This window comes from Carica papaya, chromosome 7 (genome assembly GCF_054855325.1).
Source record: "Carica papaya isolate Zhongbai chromosome 7, ASM5485532v1, whole genome shotgun sequence".
Taxonomy (NCBI): domain Eukaryota; kingdom Viridiplantae; phylum Streptophyta; class Magnoliopsida; order Brassicales; family Caricaceae; genus Carica; species Carica papaya.
Genome location: NC_142315.1, coordinates 26,943,632 through 26,964,448, shown reverse-complemented (window position 1 = coordinate 26,964,448; position 20,817 = coordinate 26,943,632). Strand labels below are relative to the sequence as shown.

The 20,817-nt window shown below is 32.4% G+C and overlaps 4 protein-coding genes across 5 annotated transcripts; 3 read left to right on the top strand and 1 right to left on the bottom strand.

Annotated features, from left to right (window-relative positions):
• Positions 1–2,962: 2,962 nt before the first annotated feature.
• GDU3 (glutamine dumper 3) lies at positions 2,963–4,304 on the top strand. The gene has a single exon (XM_022037523.2). It carries the CDS (start codon positions 3,064–3,066, stop codon positions 3,598–3,600), a length of 537 nt encoding a protein of 178 aa, XP_021893215.1. The 5' UTR covers positions 2,963–3,063; the 3' UTR covers positions 3,601–4,304.
• A 2,571-nt stretch (positions 4,305–6,875) lies between these two features.
• LOC110811114 (PTI1-like tyrosine-protein kinase At3g15890) lies at positions 6,876–9,148 on the top strand. Its single transcript, XM_022037497.2, has 4 exons — positions 6,876–7,141; positions 7,287–7,434; positions 7,926–8,188; positions 8,262–9,148. The coding sequence occupies exons 1-4, from the start codon at positions 7,095–7,097 to the stop codon at positions 8,953–8,955; spliced, it is 1,152 nt and encodes a 383-aa protein (XP_021893189.1). The 5' UTR covers positions 6,876–7,094; the 3' UTR covers positions 8,956–9,148.
• An 843-nt stretch (positions 9,149–9,991) lies between these two features.
• Positions 9,992–13,111, top strand: LOC110811074 (Protein kinase superfamily protein). Of its 2 annotated transcripts, none has more exons than XM_088207442.1 (10): positions 9,992–10,212; positions 10,319–10,440; positions 10,523–10,647; positions 10,756–10,880; positions 10,970–11,365; positions 11,451–11,705; positions 11,781–11,938; positions 12,027–12,242; positions 12,321–12,470; positions 12,801–13,111. In XM_088207442.1, exons 1-10 carry the CDS (start codon positions 10,080–10,082, stop codon positions 12,945–12,947), a joined length of 1,827 nt encoding a protein of 608 aa, XP_088063568.1. In that variant the 5' UTR covers positions 9,992–10,079; the 3' UTR covers positions 12,948–13,111. The 2 variants fall into 2 exon arrangements, with proteins under 2 accessions (XP_088063568.1, XP_021893137.1); XM_022037445.2 differs by having other exon boundaries at positions 10,753–10,880.
• A 3,150-nt stretch (positions 13,112–16,261) lies between these two features.
• On the bottom strand, positions 16,262–18,342 carry COL5 (CONSTANS-like 5). The gene is made up of 2 exons (XM_022037502.2): positions 17,467–18,342; positions 16,262–17,113 (listed from the first exon to the last, which is right to left on the bottom strand). Exons 1-2 carry the CDS (start codon positions 18,205–18,207, stop codon positions 16,727–16,729), a joined length of 1,128 nt encoding a protein of 375 aa, XP_021893194.2. The 5' UTR covers positions 18,208–18,342; the 3' UTR covers positions 16,262–16,726.
• Positions 18,343–20,817: the final 2,475 nt, after the last annotated feature.

Here is a 20,817-nt window from a genome sequence, read left to right as displayed (position 1 = left end):
TTTTAATCTTTTAACTCTGTTGGACCTCACATCTATACCTTTGCAGGAAATTCAGGATATCGATGGTCAGCGAATAACAGAACTTGTTAAAGCCATACATGAAACGACCAGGCAGCATATCCAGAAGAAGAATGAATCCTATGCACGACACGTCAATAAAGGAATGAAACGAATAGTGTTTTAACCCGGTAATTAAGTATGAGTTCATATGCAAAAGGAAATATTTCTCAATTAGCGAAAATCGAAGTTAGACCCTCGAAAAGACGGACATTTTCAAGTTCTAGAGCGTATAAATGACAATGCCTACAAACTTGATCTCCCACGTGAATACGGTGTGTCTACAACTTTTAATGTTTCTAACCTTCCCTTTTTTTTATGTAGATTCAGATTCAAGGACGAATCTTTTTGAAGAGAAAGGAAATGATGAGAACATAGACATGGATCAAGTTGGCGGAGATGACATCTTAAAGGCAAGTGGGTCCATTATAAGGGGAGAGCTAAAAGATTACAACAAGTCTTCTAACTTTTTATCCAAGCGTGGATCAATGAGAAAAATGAGTTTTGACCCATTAAAGAAGATAACATAGTCATTAACTCAATGGTATAATAGTATATACCATTCACCCTAAGTACAAAAGTAAAATAAACAAGAAAAAGAAAAAATTCTAGAAGATGTGAAAAAAAATTTCTCATTGAATTTTATTTCTTAATCATGTAGGAAATTTTCACAATTAAAGATCAGCGAAGAGGGAAAATTGCTCCTAAATTACAAGCTATCTTGAGAAAGAGAAAAACTCCTTAAATATTAAATCTTGCAGAAAAAAATATTTAAGAAAGAGAAAATTATCTTGGCAGAATCTTTTCCCCTAAATCAGCCACAATTAATTAAGATATTCTTTATTTAAAAAGTTTTCCTCATAAGAAAATCATATTTATCTTATTTTAGTTGTAATTTTTTTTTAATTTTTGCTAGTTTTTCATTCTAGTATAGATTTAATTTCCTATGTAGTTTTTACCATTAATTAGGAAATTATTTTTTCGTTATTCATCGCATGACCTACATTATAAATAAGCATTCAATTTAGAGTTGTAAGGCATTTAAAATGTTCAGCTTATTAATAAAATTCAAATATTCTTGTTTTAAACTTTCAAGCTTGTAAGAGTGAGTTAGTGGGTCTTCGACTGACTTGTTGTGCTAAGAATTGAGATTATTTATCAAGGTAAGACTTGTGACGTCTTTTCAATTCTAGTTCTTTGTTTATTTCCCAGTTACTTTGGTTTTCACTCATCCCTTGAGTGGGGGTTAAGTAGGGAGGGTTTGCTTAGAGTTTTAAGTTTCTAATTGCTGATGTATATGCGAGATTTTGGATTTCATTATTGATCTCAGGTTCTACATCAGTGGTATTTCAAAAAATGCCATGTTCAAGCTTTGACAATTTCACTAAACATAAAGAGCTCTTGTATGGCTTAAATATAGATACTACTTGCATCATGTGGATCTACTAATTGAGGTGATAAGCATTTAGTATTTAAATATTGGGCTTCATTGTTGATGGTGAGCAATCACTACTTAAATAACTATTTAAAAGCTTAGGTTCATTGAAGTCTAAATGTCATTTTCTAAAAAAATATATAACTGCTAAAATTTAACTCATCCCTCAAAACCGCAACTCCCGATTGGACCAAATTTACGCATATAAAAGCATCAACGTTAAACTTTAATACCCATGATTAAGTGGAATCTACTTTAAAGATCTAGATCTTAAGAGACACAATCATATCCCTTTTATCTCCTCCATCAAGACTAACGTATGATTTATTAAAATGTTTTCAAAATCTTTATACTAAACTTTGAGTCATCTTACTAGTTTAACTATAATGAAATGACATATCACATTAACACTCAAATCTCTATTTTTGAAAAATTTTCCATTTCCTATCAAGTGCAACAACTGTACAATTACATAAAAGACAGTGTTAATATCTTTCTATATTAATATAATTTATTTTTAAACAAGTTACTTTTGTATTAAAATTAAAATTTATATTCTTAGTTTAATTTAAAATATTTAATTCTTCATTATATTGTTATTACGTGTACTTTTTGAAAAAAACATATGTCTAATAAGAATCCTTCGTATAAGAGGATGCCTTCCAAACATCATTATCCATTTTATAAAAAATTAATGGTTAAGCATGGTAAATGTACACCTTTAGGAGATCAATATCACTTGTTCGATAGGATACGAATCATCATAGTATTTTCTTATGAGTACACTGAAGTCTTTTGTTTTCAAACCAACTTACATCGAAGCATAATAATAAATAAATTAACATCATACGATTAATTTATTTTATTTATTAGATAAAAATAATGTTTCATAAGTACAAATGGCTTATATCTCTCTTTTTTTTTTTTAATATGAGTATACGATTAATTTGTTTTTTAATATGATAAAATTCTAGAATTTTATGCCTTTATTTATTACACTTGTTTTATAGTTAAGTTTTAACTATAAATTTACAATAAATACATAAGTACATATATATTTTCTAGGTCACAATACTTTTAATTATATCTACATAACATAAAATTTTGTTCCATTTATTATATGAAATTATAAAAAAAAAAAAAAAAAAAAGAGTTTGTCTCAATAATTATATTTCTAAAAAAGATGGCAGCAATATATGGTTTAAAAAGTTTAAAAGAGATATATATATATATGTCGGGGAAAACTATAATTTAATTTTAATTTTAATTTAATTAGTGGGTATGGATATGATATCCTACGCGCGATGCAGCGAGAGAACAAGTGCGTTTTCACTGTATTGATTACTGGGAAAGCAAATGCGTCTGCATGAACCCTGTGCTGGTGTTGAGCTCCACCAGGTGGACCCTACTTGATGACGACATCATTCACCACCCCAAATACAAACCCTCAAACCACTTCCCTATAAATCAACCCTTCAATCCCACACCTCCATTGCCAAACTAACTCCATTCTTCTCATCTCCTCCATTTTCATCCTCCCCCTCCACCAACGCAACCAGAAATTCTTTAAAATGGCCGGAAGAGACACGTCGTTCAGCATGACAGAAAAGATGACCAACCATACACCTGCTCCACAGCACTCACCGTGGCACTCTCCTGTGCCTTACCTCTTTGGTGGCCTGGCAGCCATGCTTGGGCTCATAGCTTTTGCACTCCTCATTCTCGCCTGCTCCTACTGGAAACTTTCTGGCTACCTCGAGAATAACGAAGGACAGTCGTCGGGGGAGCCCGATTTGGAAGCCGGAGAAGGTAAAAACGACGACGATTCGAAGAAAGCGCAGCCGGTGTTGCAGGAGAAGTTCCTGGTCATCATGGCTGGAGAAGTGAAGCCGACGTTCTTGGCCACCCCTGTTTCGAGCAGTGCCAGTACCAGCAGGTCATCTTCGTTCGGGGAAAGCAACAAGAGCTGCTGCAGTGAGCAGAGTGAGAAATTAGAGGATGAGAAGGAGAAAGAGAAAGAGAAGGAATCGAGCAGTGCGGTTGAGTTACAGAGACGAAACTCGAACGCCACACACGATTCCTCAGATCAGACTTCCTCGTCACAGTAAAATTTTGTCCTTATTTTTGGAAAATTGGTATTGGGTTTTTTGATGGGTTTGGTTTGTTGAGAACTGTATATGATCCCCCTGAGGTTTGCATTGTTAGAAAAAGTAAGACTGGGCATTGGTTTATGTAGCAGTCAGATAGAGATTTTCTTCCTTGATTTTATTTTCTTGGAAAAGTTCGGGAAATGTATAAATTCAAATGAGATTTGAATGGAAGAAATAGCAAGTAATCTAAATATAAACCAAAAAAATTCGGTGGTAATTTAAACAGTTCTCCATCTCCGAGATCCGGCGGATAAAGTTAGAAACAGCTGAAGTGTTTATAGGAAAAGAAAGAAAGGACAGAGAAGAGCGCAGAGGTAAAGTGAGTTGGCCAGCCAGAGCAATGCAGAGGAAGAAGAAGGCACGTGTGAGATACGTGTAAGGGTAGTGGTGATAGGGGTGGTGGTAGGTGTCCCTGATGCGGCGAAGGGAAGTTGTGAGTACGATCTGAGACTCCCAACAAAAATATTTGAAAATTTTAATAATTGAAATTATTGTTTTCAAGATTGCTTCATCTTCACTGGGTGGAATTCTCTGTAGGATGATCCAACAGTAGAGCTCCAGAGACCAGATAAAATGTACTTACTGTGAACTATTAATTATGTTAAACTACTAATTAAACATGATGATTCAAATACGATAAATGAATTTCATAATTCTTCTAATTTTCAGATTCATTGTAATGTCTAATTTATAAAATTGGAATTTCAGAAAATATATTAATATTTTTAAAAAATCCTTTATAATTATTATTATTTTTTAATTGTTAAAACTGGAGAGTGCAATGAAATGGCGGTCAACATCCAATTAATTAGTTTAATGTATAGATTAATAAGAAGTTAAAATGGATTAATGCGGTCTCAATTAAGGTTAAACAATTAATTAATTTGTCATTTTTTTACATTTTACGTAATCAAATTGGGGAATGGTCAGTTACGCAATAATATTTGTTGTATTATAATTTCAACTTATAGTTAATTATTTAATTAAATGCTAATTAAAGGAAAATTAGTGAGGAGACGCGGCAGTCAGAGAATGAATATTTGATTACCTTTTTTTTTTTTTTGGTTTGTTAAAACAAAATGATGAAAACTCTTACGAGCATTTGGAAAATAAACAGAAGAAGAAAATAGCCCACAGTTTTTTTATTTTATTTTATTCTGTAATTATTGCAAAACTTTGCCAACTGTACGCTGTTAATTGCTTCTTTCCTTTTTTTTTTTTTTGCCTGATGAAAAATAATTATTGTTCAAATTTTATAATTTATTTACATTTAAATTATATTTTATTCAAACTAATTTTATTTTTTATTTAATTTATAAATTTGGTTAATGAAAATTAATCATAATTTATTCATAATTAAATTAAAGCCATTTGGGTATTACAGGGATCTGTTTGAATTACACGGTAATTACTTTTAACTCTGTATTTACCCATTAAATTAAGCCAGAAAATGACCCAACTCAACCAATAATTTCTAATAGTTTGTGCAAGAAATTTGGACCAAGGAGAATTAATGTAATTTTATTTTTTTAACTTTAAAATTGAATTTAAAGTTTATTTACAATTTTTTTTATACTATAAGTTGATAAAACTATATATATATATATATAAGAGTCAGAAATTGAAATATCTAAAAATATGGATAATAACTTAATGATTAATTAAGCTATATATTACTAAATCAACTTTTTGTTGGCATTAATAATTGAGGTCCCATAAATGGTTTGGTTAGATTAAACTCTCATAATTACATTTGGGTCCTCCTCCTTTGATGCATAACCATCTAACCCTAAATATGTCATTATTAATGCCAGTGGGGACATTGAAGAAGAAACCAGAATACGTATGTATATGGAGTACTTCGCTCACCCATTAACTCCTCCATACTGTTACATCATTTTAATTGTTTCAAGCATCAACACTAATGCTTTATATATTGTCAATTACCAACACTATGTATAATTCTGTGGGTATTTTTTATTTTTTCATTTTCGTATATATATATATACACACACACACACACACACACACAGAGAGGTATATACGGTGTGTGTGTGTGTGTGTGTATGGGTCTACAGTGTTGGCCATTAAAGTCTGCATCAAATAATAAGTTGCTTATGTAAACCTCTTAGTTATTGGGATGACCTACCGGTTAAAGCATTGCAGATGGCTAAACCTTTGCTTTCCATCCCAAATGGAGGCACCGGACAAGTCCATGTCTCTGGTTTCTTGTGGTAGAAGATGACTCCACAAAGCCAAAAAGAAAAACTTGTGGAAACCTGAGAGGATGAGGGTAGGAAGGTGCCAATAATTCTGAATCTCAATGGACTATTTACTAATAATTCTTCAAGACATATGATATATATATATATATATAGTGTCAATTCAAAGACATTCAAGCTACGTGTGTGTGTGTATATATACGTATATGGGTATATATGTAATGATAACAGGAATGTTCAATCAAATTGTCAATGGAAGTTGTACCTTCTGTTTCTTGGGTATAAAAAGGTTTGAAAATTACAGCTCGGAAATTTCGAATTTCCGGCTAAAAATAGCCTGTTTTTGGACGATCAGGGTTCAATCATTTATATCATTATTTGATTATTAGTAAGAGTCGTAGGAATTGGAAAATATTGATGGATTATGTACATTGTAAAAAAAAACAATTACATCATATATATATATACACACGTATAGTACAGTTCTGTACGGACATGAATATCAGCAGTCAAGGAACCATCTAAATTTGGGCCCAACAGTTTCCGATACTTGGTAAGCCTTTTAATGGGCCCATGTACATGTACGGACAGGCCCAATACCCTTTTAACTTTACTTTTTCACCCAGAAGTTTCTTTTGTTAATTACTAAAAAACCAACATAATAATGGAAAATTTGCAATTTATTTTTTTTCAAGGCCTGCGACTTTATGGCCTTTTAAGATGGAATCTCCTGATGCCATTTGGGATGAAAAAGAAAGAAGATGAAATTAATTAGAGGACAGACGAAGAAGAATTGGCCCATTAATTAAAAGACTCGTGGCACTAACCTCAATTAGGAAACTTAATTAAGACTCAGAATTTATAATTACTTTAGACTTTCAGGTCAAATTATTATTATTATTCTTATTTCAATACTGTTCGAACATTCGTCATCACCTTTTTTTTTTTTCCCCCTTACAAACTCGAGTTTGTCAATAATTATCTTCATGTGGGTATATAAAAATGAAATCAAGGCAATGACTTTTAAATCTTTTGTTAAAGAAATTAAAGAAAGCTGCAGTACTTAATTTAATTTATTTTATTCGGGATCGCTTAGTTACATTTGTTTGATGGAATCAGAAAGCCGGCCGAGGGCGGCCGAACTCGCCTGCTTTGGTTTTAAAGAGAAAAACATATAATGGATTATTGAGAAAAGTGAAGATAATAATTTTCTTGGAAATCACCACCATTATGGGATCCGCACTTGGTTGCTGTGGCGGCGAGAAGGTTGAGGAAGGGTGCGTTTCTTCATTCTTCATCTCTTGTACTTTTAACTTAAAACAAGTGAAATACTCAACTTCTACATATACATACGCACGCACGCACGCACACACACTTAGTTTTGGCTTGATCTTTATGTATAAGAAGAAAATTGTTTTTCAGATCGATCGTTCGTCCAGGAAATAATTCATGGAGGATATTTACGTATAAAGAGTTGCATACGGCTACTAATGGTTTTAGCGAGGATAATAAGCTTGGAGAAGGTGGATTTGGCAGTGTGTACTGGGGAAAAACCTCTGATGGTCTTCAGGTAATTATGTTAATTACCTTATTATCTAATTATTAATTACATGTTGTTAGGTATAACCAAAAAAAAAAAGGTATTAACATTTTCATCTGATTCCAATTATAAATCTACTGGTTCTCTAATTTATTATTTTACATCATCATGTAAGAATTCCCTACTGACATTTTTTAAATTATCTATGCCCGATGCCTTACTTTAATTTCAATATAAGATATATGGGTAATTTTTGAGTAGTACATAAATATTGTGATTGGTTCATTTTAATTTCTTTGTAAGGAAAATTACAAAGTAAAATTTGAAGTTTACTGATAGCATTTATGTAGTAGTTGATAATTTTTTCAAGATAAGGTGGATATATACTTCTATTTATATTTTCAAGCTAATTTAACTTCCAGGTAAAGAATCACGTTTGCAATTCTACATGCATAATTATTTATATACGTGTTGAGACTAGGGCAAATTTTACTTACTACTGATATGAGGGGGTTATACAGATAGCTGTAAAAAAGTTGAAGGCCATGAACTCAAAAGCAGAAATGGAGTTCGCTGTGGAAGTAGAAGTTCTTGGTAGAGTTAGGCACAAGAACTTGTTGGGTCTAAGAGGATACTGTGTGGGCACCGATCAACGACTTATAGTATATGATTATATGTCGAATCTGAGCTTGTTATCTCATCTCCATGGCCAATTTCGTAGTCAAAGTCAACTAGATTGGAAACGGAGAATGAAGATTGCTATAGGCTCCGCTGAAGGATTATTGTGAGTTCAAAATCATCTTTCTTGTTTTTCTAAATCACTGAATTGAATCTCGTAATTATATATCAACATGCAGGTACTTGCACCACGAAGTAAAACCTCATATAATTCACAGAGACATAAAAGCCAGCAATGTCCTCCTGGACTCAGATTTTGAGCCACTGGTTGCTGATTTCGGTTTCGCCAAGCTTATCCCAGAAGGAGTTAGCCACATGACGACTCGTGTCAAGGGCACTTTGGGTTATCTAGCGCCGGAATACGCCATGTGGGGAAAAGTTTCAGACAGCTGCGATGTTTACAGCTTTGGGATTTTACTACTCGAGATCCTAACCGGAAGAAAACCGATCGAGAAGTTGCCTACCGGCATCAAGAGGACTATAACCGAATGGGCAGAACCACTGATAATCAACGGGAGGTTCAAGGACCTTGTCGATCCAAAACTCCGAGGAAATTTCGATGAAACCCAGTTGAAACAAGCGATCAATGTCGCTGCTTTGTGTGTTCAGAGCGAGGCAGACAAGAGGCCCAGCATGAAGGAGGTGGTGAATATGTTAAAAGGGTATGACGGGAGAGATAAAGTGATGCAGATGAAAATTGAGAGTGTTAAGTACAAGGAGGATTTGGTTGAGATGGACCAGGCTAGTGAAGAAGAAGATGGTAATGGCGGTGCAGATGAAAGTGGGTATGGTGTTTTTGGAGCCATGGAGATGCAGAGAATGGAGGATCCTCATGGGCGATTTTTAGAGCGAAGATTTCTGAAACATGTGTAAGAATTTAAAGTGCGGAACTGTTGATCTGAAGATGTTGCACCTTGTTTCATCACATTAAGATATTGATCGTTTACTTACATGCTCTTTCCTCACTAATTCATGAATTGGACTTTCATGTACATTACTTTGTGTTTTTATTTTCCGTTTGCTTCATCGAGGAAACAACAAAAAAGAAAATAGTGCGTGCAAGAAATTTCTTTGGGACATTAATGATTTTATTCTCAAAATGTAATTTTCTCTTTTTAGATGAGATAAAGAAAAGAAGAAGAACGTAGGCGTAAGGTCCAACCTTTCTTACGAACGATACGACCGCCACCTTTTTATTTAAAGAAAATATTAAAAAACAATATATATTGCAATATCAAATATCTAATGGGCTTTGACTTTCTAAGGGTCCATTTCGATCTAAACTAGCATATGTTCAAAACCCAATTTGACATACGTGTATGTATATGTGCAGGTACTTTCAATAGCATATTCAAATTTTAATTCTTGAAGAAAAATTTATAACTTTAATTACTATATATATATATATATATACACACACACAGACATGTATATATGATATGCAATTTGTTGGTATTTGCACAAAAGGGTTTAATGTAAAGTGTAAGAAAAAGTAGTAATTGATTTCATAGACTTAGTTGTAGAAATGATATATATGACCAACCATTATGATTCAATCGCGTCTCTCTCTTACCTTTAGAGTCCTTTGTTTCTTCTCAACGTTTCACTCATGAAAAGGTTAAAGACGCCTCTTTTTCCAGTGCCAGATCCCTCCTCCTACCAAATCCATCAATATAAACATTAAATATATATATATGTGTGTGTGTGTGCATACATATGTATATATATTACTTTCATGGCAAGATAAATCAAAAACATCACCGCCACCTTTGCTTAAACCCCAAAGCACCCAACCACATGTACAGAACACTCACTAATTGATACTTCCCTATCCATGCATTGCCTACTCATGCTTCCTAAACAAGACTGCTAAACAAAATCTTCTTCCTTTCTCTTTACAACTCCATAAGCTCACCTTTACCTCCATCCTATTTCAATCATAAAAACCAAATAACACCAAGCTCTTTTCTTCCATCCATAATTTTTTACTCAAAAAAATGGTGTCTTCAGCTTCTGCCAAGATACTTATAGGAATTCCTTTAGACTCAGATGATAGCAAACAACTTCTCTCGTGGGCAATCACTGTTCTTGCTCGTCCGAATGATGACATTGTTGCCATTCATGTCCTTGGTAATTACTCGCTCCTAAATCAATAATCTCACTTCTTATGTTTTACTTACAATACTTGTTTTACATTTCTGTTTCATTAACTGCACTATCTTCTTAAAATTAACAGTTGGTGATGATTCAAGAAAAGATTCATCGATGAACAAGAAACAATTTTCGCAGATTCGCCAAGCAAAGGCCCACGTTATATCCGTTCTTGGAGAATTTGTCAGAACCTGCCAATCCAAGCAGGTTAACTAATTGGAATATCTTCTCATGCAGCTTATTAAGTTTAGTAGAATTCAAACATTGATCCGTTAAAAATAATTCTCAGGTAAATTTGGAAGCTAGAGTGGGATTTAGCTCTAGCATTGGAAAAGGTCTCATAGAAGAAGCAAAGTCCATCTCAGCTGACTTCCTTCTTCTTGGCCGCCACTCAACAACACATTCAATTGTCAGGTGAATTCATCATTAATAATATTGACATGTTTATTTGCAAAATATTATATTATCATTCATGTAAAATACTCTTTCCATGATTTTTTTTCTTTATTTTGGCATTAGAAGCAATTCACGTGAAGTACTAAAGTATTGTTCTGAGTATGCCCCAGAAGACTGCACAATTATCCTAATTGGAAAATGTACTGGGCGAAACAAAAATTTCATAGACTCTGATTCTGCTTGTTTTAAAGGTTAATGTGATCAATCTCTACACATAATTATAAAAATTATGATAATTTTAAGCTCAAAATATTTCTAACGGGTCATTGATAAATATCAGGCACACGACAACTAAGTTCGATGAGGTCTAATAAAAGCATGAATCTAAGTGGGAGAACAACCTCTTCACTCCATGACCTGATTTTGTCTGAAATCAATAGACAAAGCTCTTTCCCAAGAACATTACTAGGTGCACTTGATGGGGATTTAAACAGCTCAGATAATAGTAAATTCAGGCTTGAAAATTCATTATTGGCAGTGGCTCCCAGTAAGCCTAAACCTCAACTAATCATGAAGAGCAGAAAACCAACGTCGCCATACAAGTTTATAACTACACTCTTCAATTCACCAATGAGAAAAAGAAAAACCACTTCCTTCAAACACGAAAAGCAGCAACCTTTACTAAGGTGTTTCAGCTATGAAGAGATTTCAAAAGCTACAAATTACTTCCACCCAGGTAACAAAATTTCAAATATAGCTTAAAGGATAATTAAGTAGCAAATTCATGACACCAAATTGAATGGTTGTTGTGAATGTATCAGGCAATGTAGTGGGTCGAGGAGGGTACTCGGAAGTTTACAGAGGTGATCTTTATGATGGAAGGACAATTGCAGTGAAGAGGTTAGCTAAGGACAACAAAGATGAAATCAAGGAGAAAGAATTCCTCACAGAATTGGGCATAATTGGACACGTCTGCCATCCTAACACAGCAAATTTAGTAGGATGCTGCATTGAAAATGGACTATATTTGATATTCAACTTCTCCCATAATGGAAATTTAGCTACTGCATTACACGGTAAAGATCGAGACACGATCTATTCAACTTTGAATTGAGTTAAGGCCTGTTAAATCTAATTGGAGAATTTCACAGGTAACACAAACAAGTCACTTGAGTGGCCAGTTAGATACAAGATTGCTTTAGGAGTAGCTAGAGGACTACATTACTTACATAAATGTTGTAAGCATCGAATAATACACCGCGACATTAAAGCTTCTAATGTGCTTCTGGGGTCTGATTATGAACCTCAGGTGAAGAATCACCATGCCATGATCTTTTCTTTTTTTTTTTCATTTTCATCAATAAATTCTGATATTAACTACCAAATTCTTGGTTTAGATCACTGATTTTGGGCTGGCAAAATGGCTTCCGAACAAATGGACTCATCATGATGTGATTCCAATTGAGGGAACATTTGGGTACTTAGCACCTGAATACTTCATGCATGGAATTGTAGATGAGAAAACAGATGTTTTTGCATTTGGAGTTCTTCTTTTAGAGATTATAACCGGTCGCCGGCCCATTGATTCATCGAAGCAAAATCTTATATTATGGGTGTGGTTGACAAACTTATGACTCCTTTATTTTCAATCTTATTACTGGATTAGAGCTAAACTAAAAATTGATTTGCAGGCAAAGCCATTTATAGAGGCAGGGAAGATGAGGGAACTAGCAGACCCTAAATTGGAAGGTAAATACGACCCAGATCAAATGCATAGGTTAATGCTAACAGCTTGCTACTGTGTTAGACAATCATCAATATGGCGCCCCTCTATGAGTGAGGTAAAACACAAATTTTTTTGTCTTATTTTTAGTGCAGAACTTACCTTTTTGCCTGCACACTATTATTTTGGGTTGAATTATTTACATCAATAAACATATATCATTATATTAAATCTGAGAATTGACATACATCATTATTTTTGTTGACGTGATTGAACAGTTAACCATATTAATTGAATAATTAAACTAAATCATTAAGCGAATGTATTAAATTAAAGACATTGAATCATAATTTTGTAAGATTAAAATGTCAAGACATGAAACTACAACATAACTCATTAATATTTTTTAAGAAAATTGAAATTAACATTTTGTTCTTGGTGGTAATAGGTGCTTGAGCTTTTAACTTGTGGTCATGACTCGGAGATTACAAGAAGCTGGAGGATGCCTAAGTTAATCTCTGGTGAATTGAATGATTACTCCATGATTTTTGGATACGATGTGCCCATAAACATTACAGAAGACGATTATTTGTAATTTTTTATTCTTTAACTTAAATTTTAATTAAATGCTAATAATTTCAATAAATATGTAATTTTTTAAATATAGAAGAAACTAAAAAAAAAAAATCAAGTAATTTACTTTACAAATTGAGGGCATCGAGAAAATTAATTTTGACATTCTGGGTACTGCGTACAAAAGATATTTTCATTTTAATTAATTTATTATTTTTTAACAATTAATTTTATTATTTAATTCTGAAGACCGTGTGACTACTGACACCCTTGCGTCGTTTAGACCGTTGACCAAGTCTATTAAAAAAAAAAAACAAACCGAAGGACCACTACGGACAGTGGCGCGTCATGGGGCGAGCAGAGGAAAGCCATAGGCCATGGCCCCACCGCGCACGTGAAGGAGATGTGGTTGGGCCTACCATATGTTCGAGTGGACCCTACTGTTGATTGTACCTCCACATGGATTCGCCAGTCGCCAAGCCGATTCTCCCCATCCATGTCCCTCCGGCTAACCAATGAGCCGAAAACACAAGAACCCCTTTTCAAATAAATTAATTAAAATTTAAAAATTCCAAAAATTATTTTTTTGGATAGGATAATGGTTTTTTCCTTATTTATTATAATGTTTTTTTTAAAGACTAATATACTGTGAATATTTGGAACATATTAAGGTATAATAATTTATTTAAATATTTAATTATGCAAAGAAAATTAACATTTTTACATTTTTTTAGTTTAATTGTATTTTTAAAAAAAAATTTATATATTGAAATATTTTATTAAATTAAACCAAATAAAATATCTCGTAATACATCGAATTTAAGTATAAAATATAATATGTACAGATATTATATTTATAATTTTTTATTTTATAATAAATAAAATAAAAAATGATAAAAATTAACGATATAAAATATAATTATAATTTTCAAATTATACATAAATTTTATTTATTTATTTATTATTCTATCAATAAAAAAATATATATTAAAAAGTCACGCATAAAAATTTCACGAAACGTCCCAAACCACATGATCAATGGTCTACTAATTTTTTTAATTTACATAGTTGATTTTCAAAAAATTAAATTCAAATTTTTAACATTAATAATATATAATTTTTGTGTAAAGGAGGACAATTATATACTTTTTTAATATAAGATTAGAGTATTATAATTTATATCGTTCAAAGTTTTTTTATAAAAAAAAATCATACGTTTTATTAAATTTATACATTAAAATCACAAAGATTCAAAAAGTCAAGAATTAATTAAAGTGGTCCATCTGTGACACAGTGGGTTAAAAATCATTAACTCATTAAAATTTTAGACAAAAAATATTATATATCGAATTATTAGTAATGTATAAATTTTTCTTTTTTTTTTATGTAAGATTGAAGTAATACGAAAAATTATGATTAAGTGACGTTAAACCGAAAAAATTCATGCAAAAACTCATCACAATTTCATTACAAAAATAACGAAAATCTCGAATATAGTATAAAATTAGTATTCAAGTTTTAAATTTAAATCTATTAAATACTTAAAATTAAAAATAAATAAATAAATAAATAAAATTTTAGATAACTACAAGCACCAAACGATGACTCCGATTTTAAAAGACAAATAAATAAAAAGATAAATGATGTTACTATAAAAGGCAACACTTAGCCCTCAACGATTTATCAGTAACACGAAAAAGAGGGACCCAACTGTTGCTTCCCAACTCACCCATAAATATCTTCATTCATTATACAGCCCAACATAGAATTTGGTAAACTAATTAAGCCCACTAATCACAAACACCTCCTAATTTATATCTATTAATTTAGGCTAATCAAAAAGTTTACCAAAACTTTAAAACTATAATTTTTGGAAAGCCTAGGAGTTGCTTTCAAGAGATCTAAGTGGATGGTCCCGACCCAATTTATTTCATCAAAATCTGAAAAATCTTTGCCTAATTCCATCTTCAAAGGCGTGGAAAAAAAAAATATATATATATATATATAAAAACAATAAATCTAATATACCCAACACAAAACGTAACACCTTTAACATCATGACGGTCTTGAGTATAATTACATGTATAATTTTGGAAATCCCAACTTTCAACACAAAAAATTTTGTCTCACATAATTTCAATCAGAAAAATTCATTTTCCCTAGTTCGATTTTAATAATAATATGTTAATTTCTAACTAAAATAATATAATTGATCAAAAAAGAATTATCTCACGAAATATATAAAATTACATTTTTAATAATTATCTTTTTTTATCATAAAAATAAAATAATTTTATGTACTACTATCAGTCAAGTTAGAGAAGAGATAAATTAGGAAATTGCAAGACTGATGGGCAAAAAGAAATTTCATGTGCCAATATTGGAACTTATAAGAATGATTAAAAATAAAAATAAATTTAGTGGAATTTTGTTTCATAAATTAAAAGAAATGAACGAACATTTAACTGTTACAATTCCAGATGTGGGAAATTACAAATTGATTTCAAGCATTTGGATATATCCTCTGTGTGTGTATACGTATATACATACATGCACCTTGTTTCTGCCATGTCTTTTGTCCCAGACATTTGAAGAACATTCTCAAATTTTTGATCTGATTCTTTAGATCCCATCACGCAGATCACGTCAAAAGTTCTACTTAATTCATTCATTGACTACCAGATACAACTCCCAATTTTTTAACATCAAAATACTTTCTTTCACTCCCACTTTCTAGCTTCATCTACACAGACTTCTTACGTTTAAAAAAATTATATCGATACAAAAATATTATTTTTATTTAAAAATATAATTGGTTCGCTGAGTTAAAATTATCAATTTTATTTAATTAAATATTTTATAATGTTTTGATTATTAACTTATAATATAATTATAAATTAAATATGAATAAAGCCAAGACGTGGGTGACATAATTGATTTATATTTTAAGATTTGGGCGAATCCATAATAAGATAATTGCTTTGCTTAGAAACCATACTCGACATCTCACAGAAACTTCCACACAACACAAAAAATATTTCCTTAATTTAAAGACATATTGTTTTTGTTATACACGAATTATAAATTTTATATTATATACGTAATTATAATTAATTTAATTTAATTTTTTTCAAAAGATAAACAATATGGTGTATTACTTTTTGGCATTACTTATATATATGTATATTTATATTGATAATATTGAAATCAATAATATTGCACGACACCACCTCTGTGCTTGAACAACACTCAAATTATTATAATAATAACCCACTCAATAATATATTAGAATAAGGACAACGACAAATCCAACACCAGAAAATATTTTTTTTAAAAAAAAAAAAGGCCTAAGAGGCTATCAGCCAATAAAAATGGAGAAACAGATCCGTGATCATTTTTTATGATGATAAAAAAAAGATATATATATATATATTATATTATATATTAAGAAAAATACTTTAATTGCAATATTTATAAAAAAACAAACCAAAAAAAAAAAAAAAAAAAAAAAGTTACAGAGCCCTCGGGAGAAAAAGTAAGCGGGCTTTTCAATCTGCAAGGGAAAAATCTCCAGCGACGTACCGACAGCAGTCTCATCATCGTCCATGCATCTCTGAATCGGACGGCTGAAAATTTTCCTCACCAACAAAATATTTTACAGTAGGATAACAAAAGAGATTATTACGACTAAAACGGCACCGTACGACTCTCCCGGTTGCTAAAATTGAATATAGTGGGGAGAGAGGTACAAGATCAGGATGGTAGAAAATTACTGCAACCTTTCTTTTTCTACGGTACAAGTCAAAACGAAGGTACGACGCCGTATGGAGTATCGGCCATGAAAGCTGTGGACGAAGCAGAGTCATAGTTGGATTCAAGATCGGTTTCCGCTTCGGTTCTTTTGGCGAATCGGCCCTTGATTCTGGGTCGGGACTCCGCGTAGGCTTTACGGGAAGCGTAGCGAATCGTCTTCTCGAACTTCCGGTTCTTCCTCTTCTCTCTGTACCTCAACACTCTCGCTTCTCGATCGATTCCGCACAGCTGAGTCGCTTGGCTGGCAGTCGTGGCCGCGTTAATGCACGAGACCGGCACGCTTGGATCGCTCATGTTTCGGCCGAAATTGTATGATATATCGGACACGGAATTCCCGTCGGGAACAACTCCGAAGTCGAGCGACGACGAGGAAACCTGAAAATTTTTCATTTAAAAATCAGTTTACCGCAAACCATTTTCATTGAATTCGTTTTTATGGAAAACATTAATGAACCCAATTGCAATATCCGAAAGATGCTCAGTTTTCTTGAAAAATACTTCCTGCCTCTCCCCAAAAGTTCAAAATACACAAAACACATTTAGAGATTTAACTTTGGTTTCTGAACGACATTTTTTCCTCTCTAAAAAACTTGAAAGTGCTTTTTTTTTTTTTTTTTCTCTTGCGCTTTTCTTTCCTTACCGGACGAAAAAGTGCGTGTTAAAATAACGAGCAGATACATATATACACATGCATTAATAGAAATAAGTGGGTTTTGAGAGGTAATTACGCTTTGGCTAAGAGACTGATTTTGGTTGTTGAACGATGAGAGCTTTGATCTACAGAATTCAATATCGAAAAAATTCTCATTATTAATCACCGGGACTGGCGTAGGTTTTGTCTGAACTGGCGCCACGCCATCAGTTGCGGCGCTACTACGATGCTGTGGAAACGAATTGTGATAATCGAAATCGAGAAAAGGATCCATGTCTGGAAATACCAAATCCCCAGATTTCATATCGACGCAAGAATCGGTTTCCATGTTGAATTTTGAATTCCCCAGGTTATAATTTGGAAGCAGCCAAGAACCCACCTCCACGTCTTCGTGTTGGCATGCTCCAGCATAATCACCGGTAACATTATCAGTGCGCATGAGGAAAGTGGAAGGAGTGGACTTGATGACGGACTCAGCTGCGTCGAAGAAAGGTTCAACTGAGACCCGCTCATGGCGGCGAGCGAGAGGGTTAGCAGAGTGGATATCGGCGTCGCAGATGACGCAGAGAGCAGCGGCATCGGCCTTGCAAGTGACCGCAGCTGGGGCTTGCTCGCACACCTCGCACATCCAGACCCGCTCATGGCGCGATGCCAGCTTGTTGAGGCTATGGATTCGAGAATCACATGCGAGGCAAAGGAAAGCCGAGTCAACCCTGCAGAAAAGCGCCGCGGCGGCCGATTTGCAGGTGTCGCATGGCTTCGCCGTCACGGCCCACCCAACGGCGATTCCCTTGACGCCCTGGAACTCAATTCCCATGACCCAAAACGACAGATATCGAAGCGTTTCTTTCAAACTTTCCCGGCGTTGATGGTTTTGTTTGTGTTATGGCAATTGGCTTTGTCTCCAAACTAAGACGAAGAGTAGCGCAAACAGTCGGGTTTTTTATTTGGTCTGATGATGTGCTATGGCTATCTATCCAGTCAGAGCGAGATGAAATTTGGGTGCTGACGAGTAAGAGGACGACACGTGGGAGTCTCTCGGCCACGAAAATTGTTTTTATTTAAATTAAATTGTTTATAGATTTTAATAATGCTCGGGAAGTAGTAGTTGTCATGTGTCTGTGCGGGAGGTAGGGCCCAGTTGAGGAGTGAGAGAAAGATAAAGCAACGGGCAGTATTATGGAAATTTTGGTGAGACCGAGATAGATCAGGTGGACGTGTTGAGGGTTCTGGGGCAGCTGGTGGTCGGTTACCCAAAATGGTAGGGCGCTGAATAGTTTATTTTATATTATTTTAAATTTTGTTGGTGAATCCACTATTTTCACTTTGTATTTATTGTATATATATATATATATATATTCTTTGAAGAATATTTATAGTCTAAATCAAATAATTTTGAGATGGGTAAAAAAAAATATAAATATATATATATATATATAATAAACTACCATGGTAAGAAAAAAAGGCACGTGCTTTATGTTTACTTAAAAGGTTAAATGAATGAGTGTTGTTTGTTTGGAGAATCTTGAAATTATGGATAGAAGGAAATTAAATGATGCAGTACGAAAGTGAGGAAGAAGAGTAAATATTAATTTCTACGAGGCTCAGCCGTGTTGTTTTTGTACAGTTTTAAATTTAAGAGACTTTTAGGGCTGTCAGACTCCAAATTCTCAGTAGTTAATTCACAGCCCACGGGGGCTCCACCTTTTACTGCATCTGCTGACTCTTGACTTGGAAGAAGATATAACTCGTTTCTATATTTTAATTTTTCATCATTTTTTAATGCTGAATTAATCTGAATGATTGCTTTTTAGACTTTAATTTTATTTATTTATTTATTCTGATTCCCTCATTATTTATTATCATCAGAAAGGTAGATATTGGCGTTTGCTCTAATTTAATATACTTATATTATATTCCAATAATCAAAGAAGCATATAATACAAAAATGGAAAAGAGGTAGAGATGAAATTGGCTTCATGTACTTAAATTATAAAAATTATATATTTATATATATATAGATAGCTCTTCAAATAAAGGAAAGGCCCTTTTGGTTTTTATTTATTTGACTCCTTATTCTAATTTGATTGAATTATAAAAATTTACAATAAATAATTTTAATCTTTTTCCTGTTATAAATTTTTCATTAAATTTAAAACTTTAAGTTTTAATTCATTTTGATTATTCTAACTTAAAAAAAAAATTTAATTGTTTTAAAATAAAATTTAAATTATCTAAAATTAAAATCAATCTATTTGCTGTAATTTTATCAATAAATTAAATTATAAATTTTATTAAATTAAATATTATAATTAGTCTATAATGCATTTAACAAAACGATAAATTTTATATCTTATATAATATTATTAATTTTTTATAATATTTTTAATCATTAAACTACAATTATGTTATTTTTTATTTTGATAATTAATTAACATCTCTTTCTTTGGTCCCACATAAAAATATATATATATAAGGATGAGGACAAATATATTTGTGTATCAAGAATATAATAACAACATGAATTGGAATTTGGAACTAATTAATTAACAGGGCTAGTCACGTGAATGTTCTTTTTAAATTGTGTAGGTGTGTGTATACTGTACACATACGTATATATATATATATATATATATATAGTCGTGGGATGCTTGTAGGTGGTAGTAGTAATGAAATTAAAGGGCAATGGAAGTAGATAATGTTATAACCGTCAACCGTAACGTTAAAGAAGCCACCAGCAGCAGGGCAGTCTGAGGTTAAACACGGCGGTAACAATCGCCATCTGAATTGATTAAGGGAGAGGTCTCTAAGGATGTGGCTGCCATTTTCCCGGTATTAATTGCCTTCACTTCACCTCTTAACTTTTTACAATACTAACTACCTACCATTTTAAAAAATAATAATAATAATAATAATTTTTGTATTATAAATAATTTAGAAATTAATTATATACTCACGGACATAAATATTCAGTACAAAATTAGGTTCAATCTGGTTTCATTTTTTTTTTTTCTCTTTAAAAATAAAATTTAACATGTAATATGTATAAATCAAATCAATTATTACTGATTAATTTTAATGACATGATAAAATAATATATTATTGTAAATTACATAATTATATTGATATCACATATTCATTTATAATTCTCAATAATATTATTAATTTTCATGATTTTTTTTTGTTTTGTTTTTTTGGGTTGATATAAGAAAACATTTTAAAAAATTTAATTTTCCCACCTTTGAAACATTATCGGGGAAACGACAGCGTACAGTACTCAACATTAGTGGGAAGCAGTAGAATTAATGATCTCACAGACATGCAGTTTTAAAAGCCTAAAAGAAAGGCCACTACAACTTTCAATCTCACCTCTCATCTTTTTACCACCTATATAAATACACTCCGATTATATTATTAATTATTTAGA

Coding starts and splice junctions, on each gene's coding strand:
- GDU3 (XM_022037523.2), top strand. CDS start 3,064: ATGGCCGGAAGAGACACGTCGTTCAGCATGACAGAAAAGATGACCAAC.
- LOC110811114 (XM_022037497.2), top strand. CDS start 7,095: ATGGGATCCGCACTTGGTTGCTGTGGCGGCGAGAAGGTTGAGGAAGG. Junction 7,142..7,286: donor GGCGAGAAGGTTGAGGAAGG/GTGCGTTTCTTC, acceptor ATTGTTTTTCAG/ATCGATCGTTCGTCCAGGAA. Junction 8,189..8,261: donor GGCTCCGCTGAAGGATTATT/GTGAGTTCAAAA, acceptor ATCAACATGCAG/GTACTTGCACCACGAAGTAA.
- LOC110811074 (XM_022037445.2), top strand. CDS start 10,080: ATGGTGTCTTCAGCTTCTGCCAAGATACTTATAGGAATTCCTTTAGAC. Junction 10,441..10,522: donor GAACCTGCCAATCCAAGCAG/GTTAACTAATTG, acceptor AATAATTCTCAG/GTAAATTTGGAAGCTAGAGT. Junction 10,648..10,752: donor ACAACACATTCAATTGTCAG/GTGAATTCATCA, acceptor TTTTGGCATTAG/AAGCAATTCACGTGAAGTAC.
- COL5 (XM_022037502.2), bottom strand. CDS start 18,207: ATGGGAATTGAGTTCCAGGGCGTCAAGGGAATCGCCGTTGGGTGGGCC. Junction 17,114..17,466: donor ATCAGTCTCTTAGCCAAAGC/GTAATTACCTCT, acceptor AAAAATTTTCAG/GTTTCCTCGTCGTCGCTCGA.